Raw genomic sequence first — 16,305 nt, 5'->3', positions numbered from 1 at the left:
GATGAGTTACTTCCAGCGGTTTTTAATACTTCGCAGCGGCGGAGCCGCGTCCGCAGTGGTTGAGCAGCGGACTAAGCATGTTTCAGTATAATTAACTTCTGCGTCGTCATTTATTCCCTCAAGATAAACTGCCGGCTCCTCATATGGATTAACACAACATTGCATTCTCTTTTGTTTTTTCGGGTCTGTAATGGAGACTTGACTTTAACACGCCTTTTCAACCAAGGTTTTGAATGTGCTTACTAACCAGATGCTCCAAATCGTCCGGTCCATAACTCTTCAACACGCTGTCAGCTCCCGGTCAGAAAGACGCATTTAGTTCAGAGTCCATATGAGATGATATTCAGAAAGGATTTTTTATTAATTGATTTTAGTTGCCTCTGCGATGAAATCTTTGTGTAGAATCTATAAAGTCTGCCCATGTGGACCAGTCAAGGGTGTTAATTAGAACCTGTCAAATGACGGACGGGCTTTAAATTTTCCAGTCGTTTAAAAAAATAACTGGTCAAATACGGAAAATATTCGATTAATGCGACCTCTGGTTGGTGGATTAGAGTCTTAAGGTGGAAAGCCAGCAACAGTGACACATCATGTGCAATTAGACTAAATCTTATAGAAAAAAATTAGGACACCCTATCAAATATTCATCCCTTTAAACAAAAATTTCTGTGTCCAAATATTTCACATTTTGACTCATCTGTACAAAGAACTTTGATCCAAAATTCTTTGCATCTCATTTTTTCCAACATATTTTTTCCCCTTGTACACCTCTATTAAAGTTAAACTTGAGAATGTATGGTCCTGTGATGTCATCTCAGGCTTTTTGGAAACTTATTTTAGCCTTTTATGGTCTACTTTCAGGGTTATTTTGCTTGGAGAGCAAATATATTCCTCACCACATTTGCATTTTATTACATTGTACAAGAAATCTTTACCATGCTCATATTTCTCAATATTTTCATAGTTGATAATTCACATATGCTGATATCTTAGAAAAACACAGACTATCATTGTGTGTCTTAATGTCTTCACATTTTGCAGACTTTTAACAAAAAGGAGATAGAAATAACAGTTTGGTTTTTTTTTTAATTAGGGGCTGATTAAACTTCCTAAATGACAGCCTAACTTCACCTATTCCAAAAAGACAGACTTGAGCTCACTGTTCTAAAACACACATTGTAAATTGCTCATTACCAATGACAAACACAGGCACGAAGGCTCCACAGGGCACAGGCATGGTGAAGGCCAAGGCAGACATCCAAAACTAAAGAGAAAGAAAAAAAGTGAGATTAAAACATAAAATGAAAGAACAGGGTGGCATTTCAAATAGACACAAAGTCCTATGCAGTGTGTCCAAACATAATAACTAAGCTGAATCTCGAATCAGCAGAGAAGGGGGGGCCATGTGAGGTTTATTGCCAAGGTTAGATTGAACTGTCACATTCATTCTTCATTTGACAAAGACCCTGAAATAAAGCTTGTGTAATGACTGGCCTTCGCCGATTGGCTGACACCACAGCAGGCAAGGGGAAAGGACAGCTAATTAGGCAAGAAAAGGAAAATGTCAGCGCCGACAATGTGTAAGCATTGCTCTATGTGCACATGTATCGGTGGACCTGTGTTAAAAAGTATCAACAGTTTCCAGGTACACAGATGTTACACAAGATACCTCGTTAATATTCATACAAAGCTCCACTCGATCACAGTATCGATCAGTTTTAATATATAATCAGTCATTACATCCTTGACACTGAAATAAGCAAATGCAACTAAGAAGATTGGAATACATAATCAATTGTTAGCCAAAGCTAATATTAGTTTGAGGTTCAACAATGATTGCTTTAAATGTACAAATGGAGCAAAAGGTGGTAGAATCAGTGGTAGAGAAAGTAAACCATATTTAAAGGCTACAGTCCTTGATGCAACTGTCCCAGATTTGATTCCCAGCAGCATGACGAGTATTGCATGTCCTGCCCTTCTGTTTCAGCCCTTTTTCCTGTCAAACTACTGATCAATAAAGGCCTCTCTCAACATGCTACCCTGAACAGCAGCAGAAATATAAGTATTTGGGGTAATTTTCATAGTGCTGTGCTGATGACTTAAAGTCAATCCTTAGAGTATATTTATCTCTAAATAAAGTTAGTTTGGTGGACAGGTCAAGTTGATGATTGATGAAATTATTAATATAAAGAAAATGTGAGGACAATGTACCTGACTAATTTTTATGGACATTCAGTCAGGTGTAGGAACTGCTGATCTAAATATCATCCAAACACATAATCAGTTTGAGTCAGTTTTAGGCACAGCTCTGTTCTGTCTGTAGTTTCTTCTATCTTACGGATTTGTTTTAAACTGGTGAAGTACAACTCAAATAATATTAGATAATACTACATTTTATGGTGACTCAGACTGACACTGCCTACACGATGTTAAAGTTCAGCTAAAAACTGGGCTTTGTAGTATGCTTTACTTAGTGGGAGGACAGACTCATGAATTGTATTTTTAAACAAAGTAAAAATAACAAAACCAAAACTGGTGCTGCATAAGCCATAGCACCGGTTCTTTGTATTTCCACCATGAACTTAGAAGAACTGCAGGTGATGTTTTGTCTACAGTCAGCCTGTGAGATGATCTGAAATTACTCCTCGACTATTTAGGTCAGTTTGGTTTATTAATTCACTTCTTGCTTCAATATGGGGGATGAATTTTTTATTCATCTAAGCCACACAAAATTGAGATGTTGTCGCATTAAACATTTACATGCCCAAAGTGCACCATGTGAATTGGAGTATTATACAAACTATTAGACAAATCTCATTGCTGTATTAATCTCATGGTTTCAAATAGACTTTTTAATTACTCTCATTGTTCCGTCTCTCTCCTTCCTCTCTCCGGACCCTCTGCTCCATCTATAGTTAGTAGTAATTAAGGCCGGCTGCCATGGTGACGTAATGCATCTCCTGCTGCAACCCTGAACTGCTACCGTTTTCACACCTCGAGCAAACACACATATGTGCGTAGGTGTTCACACACCCCCGCAGCACACACCATAACACATACTCTGTGACGAGAATCAAAGCTCCATGCTGCCAGACACACAAACATTTGATTACACTAAATGAGCCTCACGGGGAAAATAAAGCAGACACTGGATTCTTCAGGCTCCCTTATCCATCGTATTGTTGCTCTTCCACCCAGACAGTGAAACACAAATGAGAAAGAGGGAGTATTGAAGGATCTCTGGACTCATAATAAAAGCTTAAACTTAAGGTTGAGGCCATGAGTTCTGTGGAGAGAATCACAGAAGTGCACCAGGGCTCCTGCAGGTGTTTGACATTATCTGACAGCATTAAAAACCCATACTGAGTGGAGAATGTGGCCATCTAAATTAATTGTAATATTCAAGTAACTCAAACTGAGAACAGCTGAATGGGTTTTCTGAAACAATCACTAGGAAATTATTTTAATTAAAGTTCTAAATGTGTGTCATATCTAACCTTTAATGTGCTGATTACTATGAGTCAAAAACTTTACAGTTTTCAATAATCAAAAATGCAATAATCAAACCCCTGAGATTGATTTACAAAACTTTGAAGTCTAGATAAAAAATAAATAAATAATAACAATAATAATAAAAACATGAAAATGACTATATATCAGAAATATTTCAAAGAAACTGAAGCTTGGAAGCTGAAACACCTAAACACACTGTTAATTCACATGCTACTGGCTGGCGATTGCATTATTTTATTTGCGACTGATTGGCGGAAAAGAGATTAGAAAAACAGTTGAAATTAACTTTTGTGGTAATGCTAAAATGATTTTCACTGCACATATTAAGGTATTTTTGGAATTTGAACAAAAAAGGCATTTAGTGTTTCTACAGTACGCAAATATTACGAGATTTCAGCTATTTGTGGGTGGCTGTAGTCCTTAAACCACACACACACAGAAAAACAACAGCAGCCTTTTTCTGATACCTGGAAAAGGTTTTTGGTGCATCAAAAAATATTTTTGTCAGATTAATAATTTTTATGGTAATGTGTCAATTTCCACTTTTTCTTGCCACCTACGGTCCAAGCAAAGAGCTTTTAGTTTCACAAAAAAGTTTCACAAAATAATTTCTCAAATGATTGATTTGAGGAATTCAAATCAATCATTTGAATTCCTCTCTCAGACCGCAACCCAACTTCCTCCATTATTATTGTTATTATTATTATAGTCACAGTTCTGATTACAGACGCTCTCAGTGAGTGCCAGCTGGAGACGTCCTCAAAGGAAGCAGGTCCAAGCGGAAAACCATTGGACCAACCCATCGATATAATCTGCCTTATCGTCCCATTTAATTTGACAGATTTGAACATCCTTCTCTCTGAGAAAACCAGTTTGAAAAATGTCAAACACAGACAATATTAACCACTATGAAGAGATGAGGAGGCAAAAAAATAATAATAATTGGAATAAAAGCAGAAAGCACAATGTACACTGATGAAGGCAAAAACTGACAAAATTTGATGAGTCTGGGTTACAGATATATTTTTTGTGGTCCAATAGAACTACACACTACTACTTTTGAGCATAATGGGAATTTTATTTTCATGCTTTAAATTATTTTCTGAACATCTGGGACATGAGTCTGAACAAAGACAAAAGTGGTCCGATCACTGTAGAGAAACTTTAGTGTCAATCTGCACAAAACCTTGTGCACATAAGTATTAATATTAAACGTAACGTTGGGATCGGCCTCCATTAAGCTGAAATCTGCAAAGAGCACCTCGTCTGCAGGGTGTAGATGACAGGGTAATATCTTCCAGCTGCTTGTTTGCACAGAAAAATCCACTCAAACACAGGTGAACGTGACAAGATGCTGCTGGCTGTGTCGTTTCCATTCCCATAGGACAGCAGTCCTTACCATGGCAACCACTCTGACGTCTGTAAAGTTACAATGGCCTACAAATCCCCTATGGCTCAGGGTTACATCCGAGATAAACTAATGAAAAGATCCCTGTAGGCTGTTAATGTCCCTCCATGTATTTTTAATAAGTCATTGATGGAAAAAGTACCTCAACTAGAGTAATGTCATGTTACAGATTGAATGCTGTTGGTGGTTAAAGCTCCTGCACTGAAGGTTTAAGTCTAGAAACCTTCATGTTTATGAATCATGTTTAGCTTAAAGCTAACATACTGACAGAGCAGCACCATGTGTCAGATGTGTACTTTTTTTAAGCAAATAGGTTGTCAACGGGGAACTTTCTTTAAGATATATGAAGATATTAGAAAAAAATTTTTTTAATTACCTCAACTCTGTCTCTCAGCCTCTCGCAGCCTGAACAAACAGTAGAAGCTGCTTCTATTTAAAATAGTTGGCTCTGAGTTGTCTTTAATCAATAGCAGCCTCCACACTCAAGAGTATTAGGAATTTTATGCGATAGTGCTCAGTATGGTGTGATCACCGATCAGTAAGGATCATAATTAAGTTTCTATCCTGTTCAGTTTCATTTGTCTTATGCACATTGAGACAAAGTCAACAATGCAATGAAATGCTTTGCATGAGAAGAACTGTTCAAATGGCTATAAAATAAAGGATTAGTAGCATGCAATGGAAGTAAAAAATATATATAACTCAATGAATATATAATATTTAAAACTGCAGAAGAAATCTAGCAAACAATACAGTAAAATATACACTGCAGGACAAAGAAAGTATAGGCAGTATCTCATAGTATTTAACAGGTGATATGTCTTACATGATTATTTATTGTATTAACGTTGAGATGAGTTAAGATAGTAAGGTAGTGACATACATGATAGTCATAAGGTACAGTTATAGACATAACTGTCACAAATGTGGCTTGTACATGTAGTGCAGTATTAATGTTGAGTTTAGTACTCTCAACAATAAACCGTATAACCAGAGGGTTTAGTGACAGTTTGTGGATAATGCTCGTCTTTGAGTCATTTTGTATCTGCTGGCTGGCTCCTGTACCGTAAACTACAGAGTAGCAGTTGGAAAAGTTCTTGTGCTGAATGGGTGCAGTCACCAATCAACTTGGGTTTCCAGTCAATTTCTAGGAATAACATTATCTTACAATAATATTGACTTTGAGAGCAACAAACTAGGATTCATTAAGCTGTCTCCTGTTTTATGATTTCAGCGGAAGACCCGTTCATTATAGATGTTTATAAAGATCTGAGGTGACAACCTGAAAAGGCTGATTTTGAGGATTTGATGCTGTTTGATTTGCATTGATTTTGATCAAGAATCAATACCACAATGATGTATCTACATTGAAATGCTAGTATTTTCCCTAAAATGAGCACCACATACCCGCAGAAGCATCAGTACATGTAGAACATGCGTCATGGGACTAACCAACTCACATGAAGGGAAGAATAAATCAATCTTGAAATATCAAGATTTGTTTTAACCTCTTGCACTCAAGAGGGGGGTAAAATGAATTTCCGCCTGACAAAAACATACAAAAATAAATCAATAATAGCCTCACAGTTATCAGATTAAAATCAGTTGATCATATGTGGGTTAAGCACGACTATTTGTCCTGCCAGGACTAATGCTACACTCAATTACGTTTCCTAACTATTACTGTAACAAATCTTATGCAGCAGAAATGACTCACTCCCCCGGAGGAATCATTAATTTTTAATTTAATCTGATTTAATCGACTCACTGTATGCCTCACAGAAGAGGTCCACGGCCATCAGACATAATTATGAGGATTTCCAACCACAAACTGGATGGAGACTTCAGGAAGCCAAGGTTTTAGTACAAGAAAATAACTCTACAGCATGAAAAGCTTTGATGTTTTAAAACCTTCAAGGAGCAGCCAGAAAACACAGAAGGGATCCTAAATTAAAATCCATTTAGAATATTCTTAATGAACCGCATGAATTTTGAAGATGGCTTTAATAAGACATATTATTTATAGAGCTGCTTCAGGCTTATACTATGTTTGAGGAAGAGGAAGTACGGTAGTTATTGTATTCAGTTCAATTCAAAAACGGATATTACATCTTCAGATGTTGTTGGCAAAGTCTGGACAGGAATGCAAAGTTAGATTTGAGCAGCCGGAAACATGTCTGAAGCAGGACTGTGTTTATATCTACACCATTAGCAGGAACAGTGAACAGTACCAGGAGTCCCAGGACACAACCACCTTAAAAACAAGTTATTCCTCAATCGAGTAATAAAAACAGTCATGAGACAGTTTGTCCGTATCAAGGCATGTCAGACTTAATTTTTTTCTTTTCTTTTTTCTTTTCTTTTAAATTTAAAACTGCAGAAAAACTTTAGGTCAAATCATTGATTTCTTTCTGATAGCATATAATGGAGGTGATGTTAAACTTGCCCCTCCCCTATGTTGCTGCACATTGTTGGTCAGCAGGCTGAAAGAAGGCAACTACATATAATTGTTTTTTTCTTCAAAATATATGCAACTAAGGTTTTTTTTTTACTCAAAGTCATGATACTAAAATGTTCTCAACTCATGTCTAATATTGAAATATCTAAATAAAGTTGGAGTGGGTTGGCCAAAAAACTTATGTAAGCGAAATACTGTGGAAGATCCAAAATAGGATATTTGTTTGTAGGAGACAAGCTGGTCTATTAAGAGGACAGGCCAATAGTGGTTTTTCTGTGCAGAGCTGATACAGGTGTAATTTATTTTTTTTTAACAGCCACTATAGCCACATAAGAAAAAAAGCAAAGATTTGCACACATTTTACACTTCTAGATAAAACATTGGATTATTTTTTTAAAAAATGACCATGTTTGTGACACTCTCATTAGTGCTAATGTTTCTATTATTGTTTCTTTCAGTCTTTAAAGCCTAAAGCCTCTCAATAAGTTGCTGTGTGCAAAACTTCATCTTAAACAGATATTTCTACCTTAATGAAGGCAATCTGCGCCCAAGGAAGTGTGACTAAGATTGAATCTGTACTTTAATCCCAAACATGATAATAATATGCTAAGGTCATGTCAAGCAGCAGAACAAGTGATGGCTACAAATGGGTGCTAATGAAAAATAAAACCATTGTGGTTCCCTTTCAGCCACTTGGGTAACACATTCTCAAAATAACTCAGTGTTTGAACAAATGCAATATGGGTAAAACACACTGATAGAACCAAAGCCCTGAAACACATTAAAGGTCTCCCCAATTAGCCTCATGGTAAGACAGAATTCTTAATACCAGTTTTGTGTTTCCTCAAATACTTTAATGTAACCCATTTCAAGCTGTTGGACAAAAACAGCTAAAAGTCACATAGATAATTATTGAAATGTCAAAGTAGTTATGAAACAGTGCAACTATTATGTATCATTAGTGACAGGGCATGTTTGAAATGAGTTCTGTACTTTTTTCCCCTCCAACAGACATTATGTTTTAAAAATAATGAGACCAACTAGATTCTGTATTGAACTTAATAAGGCTGATTAGGCTGGGAAAATTGCCTATATTTGTTTTGACCTCAATGACAAGTGCAATCATAAAACCCTCACTGTGGCTGTGTGTGTTTTTAGACGCCAGTCATTTGACTTTACATTTTTCACTATAATTTGATGAAACATGGATCTGACATTAAGGCTACATAATATGTTGCAAATTTATTCAAATCTATTGTGGTAGGATCTTCTCCTACATGCACTGAAAATCCATAAAGAAAGCATTATATCTATATACTAATTAGGAATGTGAAGGAGAGAAAACTTACATTTATTATCAGACTGCAGAAAGGACCATTGCTAAGTAACTCAATGGTAACATTTACCATTACAAAAACAGATTTTTTTTATATTGAAAGAATTTATGCTTTATTAGATGGACTAAATCATTACAGCTCTTCAACCAATATTGTTTCCAAATAATTTATTTAGTAAAACCAAAAGACTGTTATCTAAGAACATTGCACCAGATATAGCTCGAATTAACTGAATGCTTTTGAAGTAAATGAACAACACTAGAGATTGGAGAATGATCTAGGTTTTAATAAATGTGTTTGTTGTACAATCATGGCCACTGCTGTATTTCAGTTGGTACTTTGTTAAGCGTAAGGTTACACTGTGACTCTGTTATAAAGTAATAACTTTCCTTGTGTTCGGGCCAGATCGCAGCAGTGTGTCTCCTGTCTTATATATACACCTGGTGATTATAGCATTTTATTTGAATTGCTGTGTGCTAGTTGGACAGCCTTTATATTGGTTAAGGGTAAGTTAACCCTTTCATGCATGAATTATGATCCTTTGTGTGAGGATATTTTTTCAATTTTTTTTGTTGACTTTCTTAAGGCATAAAAAAAAGGAAGGAAAAAAATAAAAAAATTTATTTTATCTTTTTTAGGTGATCAATTGTAATTTTCTCCAAATACAAAGTTGTTATTTGAAAAATACATCAGTAGTATTGTTCTTTAGGAGTTATCTGATGTCACAATATTTTTTTACCTTCAAGAGTCGTCTACAGTAGAAGGAGGGACCGGGTCGGTTGGCATGCTTTTTTTGTCTGTCGGCCATATTGGATTTAACAAAAATAATTTCTTGCATTTGCAGCTGATGGCCAGTAGTTGATAGTGTATTTTATGATGCATTAGTGTCAACTTCAGTGGTCTGTGTGCATTTATAACATAAAAATCCACAAGAAACACAAGAAAATGGCTTTTAGATAGCTGTACACTGTAGTGACCACTATGCATGAAAGGGTTAAAGCAATCTGAAAAAACACATATCCTCTTCCATTCAATTAGGATGTGGATTTTCATTTTGTTATTTAAGTCAAAGAAAAGTGACCAGAAAAACTGTAAGACTACATGAGTTATCAAGAACTAAAGGGTACAAATGTCAGTGGTATCAGTTATGACGGACCATGGAGGACATTCATACTCAATCAGCTGGAAGCGGTGTATGATCCTGTGTGTAAACCATTTTCAGAGGACAGTGCTTCTTCCCAGGAGCCCCTCCTCGATTCCCACTCCAATTACAGTCCAGTCAGCTCTGTGACACTATAAGGCACACACACTACTGTTTTCAGACACAGACAGCAAAGGACACACACCTGCATTACCTGTTTCACCCTGAGAGCTCATAATAGCACAAGTCTAAAAATAACATTGAATTATTAAGGATGGCAAATTGGTTAGCAACTTTAAGAGTGCACAAAGCTGCTAACCAATGAGCTGAGCTGAAGCTAGCATCTTCACAGTAAGAGCTAACATTTCAATGTCACTGCTTAATCAGGGCAAGTTGCTAGTTGTTAGCAGAGCTGAAGCTTTTGGAGAACTATGCACGTTTTCTATTCATCACTGGAAATAGTGTTTCATAAGTTTCAGCATGAAAAAGGGAGCATCAAGACAAGATGGCTGCCAGGCTGAATAAAAGAACCAGTCATTATAGAGAAGAAGCGGGAGTGAGAGCAATCTCGCCTTTGAAAATCACCAGGGTGAACCCAGCAAAACCAAAGGCTGTAATTAGACCGAGCCATTACAGCCTCGCTTTGCATGTCGAGTCAGGGTGATGGAGATAGAGAGAGGACATTAGTCAGTGCATGGCAACAAGTACATGTTCAACTGCTCAACAAGGTTTGTTCAGGTGCTGTTTTATACCTCATATCCTTTGCAGTGGTGCTTCCAGAAATATTTCACAGGGGTCGATAGATTAGTAAATATTTTTGGGTGACGCCACTAAAAAATAAATTGATAATTTTCCCACAGTTGGACAATAAAGGATATTTCTCTTTTATTTTAAGTTACAATAGTGTTTTCAATCAGCAGAAAAAGGTGCATGGAGATAAAGCACAGGGGAATCATGTGAGAAAGTTTACAGACTTTAGTCAAGAGAGGAGGTTCATCATCCAGCCTGACAACAACTCTTAACATACATCTAGGGATAAAATGAAGTGGAATGATAGATGTGTCCATGCTTCAACACAGATGAATTATAGGCTGAATTGCCTCCTTAATATGTCAGAAAGTTCTGCAAAGGCCTGGTAACAACTACGTATGGGAGGAAAACATATTTTTCCTTCTGTGGGAAACTTTGTAGCATCTGGACAGTTTATGATGAATGTGTAAGGTCACATGCAAAGAGAAAATCACTTGGGTGAGAACCATCATATGCAGGATTTGTGAAAGTGAACAGAAATGTTTTAAAATAGAAGGAACAACATTAGATGTGTAAACCAGAGGTGACAGCTACTGTGTTGTATGCTTCAAACAGGAGGAATGAAGTTTATGTGCAGAGCAGGGGAAGGGAGACTAAATTATTTAGTTTTAGATACTGGCAAAATGAAAGACCTGGAAGCATGAATGGAGGTGGGATGGGGGGCTATAGTCACATCTTAAGACTACAGTTTTGCCTAAAAAATACTTGTAATAACCTATTAGTAAATCAAGGGAACATCTAAAAGACACAGGATACAAGGCTTTTAGCAGTGAATTAGGAGACAAATCATATGTTCAAGTGGACTGAGAAGTTGGACTGACAATCTGCAAAACCTGAAAACTAGAGTTCAGGTCTGAGCTTGAGAAAACACTTGCAACTGTAACTACAACCTAAAGATTCAATATTGAAAGCAAATAAATCCAATTTTTCAGTTTATTTGTAAAGCATTCTTAAAGCCATACTTCATTTCTTCATTCTGCACTACTTAATGTTGTTCTGTCATTAAAAAGTCTAGTAAAACACATTGAAGGTTGTGTGACAAAATATGGAAAAAGTTTAAAGGCTATGAATAGTTTTGTGCGGCTCTGTATGTGACACCAACATGAAGAGATTTTTTTTTTTAATTAACCTTGTTCATGCACAGTAAGTAGATTCACAGTGGCTGGATGTCTCCACAGTGAGGAGGAATGATCCTAAAAGGACAACATTTCACTAAAGGACAAACGGAGGATTGGACACAGAAAAAGGGACCTGCTATCGAACATGTTATTAAAAGCTCAATTAAACTTACCTTATTAAAATAATTCAAATCCACTGCTTGCAATTCTCATTCTAAGTTGAACAGACAGAACACTGAGCGAGACATTTCTTATGATAAAACTAAGAAACAGTCGCAGTAAATCAGTTTCTGCCATTACCGCAGTGACATCACATGATCCGTGTCTTTGCTTACATAACTTTGACAGCAGAGCCTTCAGCAAATGTCACATATTCACTTCACTGTGTGGTTTTATCCTAATTTTCCTATACATTGTACTCAGCAGGAGCTGCAAAGAGGATAATCATTTATCTATTGTTACATCCAACAAAGACCTTTAAAATTGCGCCATGAAAATGATTAGCCCCTTTACAGTTTCCTATATTTTTATATTGTACCATGCTTAAATGTTTGGATCATAAATGGAGGGCTGGAATAATTTAATTTGTTTATAGTGTCACCAATCAGTCTTGACAGTGCAAACATTTATGCAAACAGTTGCTGCTGCCACTGCGTTAAAGTGCCCTCTGGACTGATGCAGAACTATGGTTGGACCCCAGAGGACAGTGGTTATTAGACTGTGTGCTAACTTCTTTTAATTTTTTTTTACTTCTTTTAAAAAATGTTACTTCTCCAGTTTTATGCACACACTGACACGAGCTGTTATGTGTTAAGCATGTGTGCATCACTGGCAGAGCGATAGGAAAACTTGTTTGCAACCTCGCCACACACGTTGCCGTTGTGTACGGGCTGTTTGTACACACTCTTGTGCAGGCTTTGTCCACTGTATGTTATAAAGGATGATGGTAAAACTTAATTCACTGATTGTGAAGTCTTTCAAGAACAGGAGGTGCAAAAATGCTAATCTTTAAATGTCTGCACCACTGCATAATTGGAATTACAAAAGGAAAAACAAGCTACTGTTTGAATTAGCTCACTTCAGCCAGCTGGGTAAAGGAGAAGGAAGAAAGAGAAAATTATAAAAGTGAAATATAACAAACATTATTGGCCTAAAACACTGGTTGTCACCGGGATTTAAAAAACAAAAAAACCTGCTGGCAATAGAAAAAGAACATATTGGTTGATAGAAAACTTGCTTCTGTGGTTGGAGATGCAATGATTCAAATCCTGTTTTTAGTCACCCGAACATGAACCACATGAACATTCATAGCCCTGCTCTCTTTGTTTCTACACCCACACACACATCTACACTACTTTCTGTGAGTACTTTGTTGGGTGAAATTCAGAACACAAACTCACATGTAGGGTTATGTCCATGTCATGGATAACTATTGATCATAGAACGTTTATTTCTTCTTAATAGCAGCAAAAAATCTAATCGGCGGACAAGAATAAGCATTTTCAGAGATAAGGGATGACCGTGTGACGTGTGGCTTAAACTTATGTTTGTTTTGTCTTTATAACAAAGTTTCTAAAAGAGTATAAGTGAAATCGGACGATGGAAGGTAAGCAAAAGTACTATCGGTGGTCCTATTTACCTTTTTCTTACAAAGTACATTGGACTGGTTTGTTAATATTCACAGTCTCTCCTTTCCAACTCACTAAAATCTAAAGGAGTCAAAGTGTTAATCCTTTAACTCCCCTTACCTGAACAAAAATGGTCTTTTACATTCTGTACCTCAAGTATTCAGACTTTCCAACCTTTCCAGAGCTGTGCAGCTGAGGTGATAGCTGACAGTGATAATCTACTGAATGTTGCAGCTCCTTACATCTCTCCCATGTGTCTCATCACCCGTCACTGGTGAGCTCTGTCATCAGCGCTGTGGGATAATCGAAGACTGCGATCAAGTTACGACAACAGCAGAGAAGAGTTCCTGCTATTCTGCTCCCCAGCTGAGCATAAGGCACAAATGAGTTCAATTCAAATTGCACAGAGACAGACAGTCTGTTCCTATTCCGCTGCTTTTCAACAAGCAGATACGTTTTCATCTCTTGCAGTTGAGACAACATAAAGCATAATAGCTGCTTAGGATATGTTTGGCAAAAAATGCTATTAGAAAATTATTGATTCAAAAAGGTTTCACAGCAGAGATGTCCCAATCCAATCCCAGGTATGGAATTGGGGTCCTACTCACAGAAGCTTTAAATGATCAACGTAAAGTCTCAGATGAAAACCTACTGCTGATACCAACTGTTATGCAGTATGTAATTGCGGCAACCACAGGTAATAAAAACTCCCATTTCTCTCTGCAAAACTAGCAAAAATACACACTCCTCTGGTATTTCCAAAGACCAGACGACTGCCTGAGTGTAATAGTTGTGCAGAAAGCAGCTGAAACACCAATCATTCAATATTAAGACATTAAAAGCATATTTATGAAGCAGGAGAATAACTAATATTGGCGTGTCCTGAATGTCTTTGTTAAGGTAATTTACTAATATACTCACACAATACTAATATGAATGTATATTGATATTTTACAACAATTTAAATCTTGTGATTTTTAAGCAAATTGATACCAATTAAGAATTGACTTTGAAGAGAGTATTACTGTTAACCTATAGAAAGCAGATAAATGGCGTTAATTCGTTCTCTTCTTGTGCTAGTCATAGTTCCCGTCAAAGAAAGGTTGTTTTGCAAAGAATTGGCATCACATGTACTGAATAATAATTACTCAGAAATTACAGCTTCCAAGCTTCAACATGAGAGGTTTAGCTGCAGTGAAGACGGCTTTAGGGTTGTCGCCTCCAGCACAATCCGCTACAGAAGTGTGATACCACCATTGTAAAGCTTCCTCAACTTTATTCCTACCTTCATGATGATGAAGAGGACCAGAGTGACGAAGATGTTGACTTGTGGGTGTTTCCAGGCTTCAGCTTTTCCAAGGTAGTCAAATTCGTCAGGATTTCCCTGTTTTGCCCACGTCTGGTTGTCAAACAACGTCAGCAGAGACTCCCCCTGAGTCAACTACAAATCACAGGAAATAATAATTACAAGTCAGAAGCAAGTAGCAGCACTTTTTGCATCAATCGTTTGTAATATAATGACAAATTATGTAGCTTTTTGTGCCATTAAAAAGTGTCTAGTCAGTTTGTAAATCAAAAGCTAAAATACTGATGAGTAAATTGTTAAAATGAAATTGTGATGTGGCAAATTAAAAATGAAGTCTGCCATATATATCATTTATATATCAGGACAAAAAAAAATACTGTTGGAATTATGTCTCTCGGAACATGGAGAAGGTAACTGTCGGCACAGATCTTTCTTTCAGGGCAAACAAAAGAGAGATAGTTGTACCTGGAAAGAAGAAACTGCCTGTAACTGATATCCTCACATTATTTCTTAATATTTAATCCCAACAGATGTTAAATGTTTCTGGTGAAAATTCTCTAGGTGATCTAATAGTCAATCTTTTGTGGGACGTTAAAAGTACCTATTTTGCCTCAAACGTCTCCTCCAGGACTCAGAACACAAAGTACAAAGTGTTAGCAGTGTCTTTCAAGTTGAATTTGGGATGATTTTCATTTACTTGCTGTTGTTTTTGCTTTTTACTCATGCTCACATCTGCTTGTTTACAGCTATCCATGATTGTTAATGTGACAATTGTGATTTAGAGCATAACTAAAACACATCTTACTGAAGAATTTAGAAAATCTGAGGTTCTGTGGCTAGATTCACAGCAAGTTTTAATGGAAAGACCTCCTCTGAATGTGAGCACAGGAAAAGATGATGAGCTCAAGGTTTTACAAAATGTCACCAGAGATTTAAATTTTACAATATCCATCAGGGATTATGCTGTGACAAAATCATCTGTAACCATACAAAAGTCACATCAGCTTCAGACAGTATTGGAGATAAAGTTCCCACTGGCAGAGATGATGATGAAGAGTGTGCTGGGAAGACAAAGGGATCACAGATACAAATTTCTGACTGGGTACTCCAAAGAGAGGAGCTTTAAGAGGAGTAAGCCAGCATGGGCAGAGCTTCAGAAGTCTTCAACACTTTCTTATTTGGAGCCAAGGCAAAGAGAGGGAGTCAATCTGTGTGTGTGTGTGTGTGTGTGTGTGTGTGTGTGTGTGTGTGTGTGTGTGTGTGTGTGCGAATACTGAGTGTACAAAGGATGGACAGTCTATTCCTTTTCTAATTCCGATTATTAACCGGATGAAGGGGATAAAATCAAAGAAGGCACAACACATGCTCATGAGTCATCCCTGGAGCAAAAGGACAATATGGCTCGACCATGTCTCTAGTGTACACTGTTGAGTCACTAGCACTCACAGGCACATTTATACACCTTTAAGCATTTATACAGCTTTTCTTTTTTAAGCAGAGGCTTAAAACAGAAAAAAAAAAAAAAAAAAAAAAAAAAAAACTTTTTTGGTTTTTGGAAAATTTGAACCTGCCAGCAACAAACATTT

The 16,305-nt window shown here is 36.8% G+C and overlaps 1 protein-coding gene across 1 annotated transcript in view; it reads right to left on the bottom strand.

Moving 5' to 3' along the window:
• Positions 1 to 16,305, bottom strand: part of clcn2b (chloride channel, voltage-sensitive 2b) — a gene marked incomplete at its 5' end in the record, with an annotated part of 109,845 nt that overhangs the window by 61,009 nt on the left and 32,531 nt on the right. The window contains 2 exons of the mRNA XM_015054803.1: positions 1,195 to 1,264; positions 14,699 to 14,854. Of these exons, the coding sequence (XP_014910289.1) occupies positions 1,195 to 1,264; positions 14,699 to 14,854 (226 nt within the window). The remainder of the gene's footprint in view (positions 1 to 1,194; positions 1,265 to 14,698; positions 14,855 to 16,305) is intronic.

This window comes from Poecilia latipinna, unplaced genomic scaffold (assembly GCF_001443285.1).
Source record: "Poecilia latipinna isolate Pla-1442-1.1 unplaced genomic scaffold, P_latipinna-1.0 Scaffold1279, whole genome shotgun sequence".
Taxonomy (NCBI): Eukaryota; Metazoa; Chordata; class Actinopteri; order Cyprinodontiformes; family Poeciliidae; genus Poecilia; species Poecilia latipinna.
The sequence above is the reverse complement of the archived record's forward strand: the minus strand, read 5'-3'. Positions and strand labels throughout refer to the sequence as shown.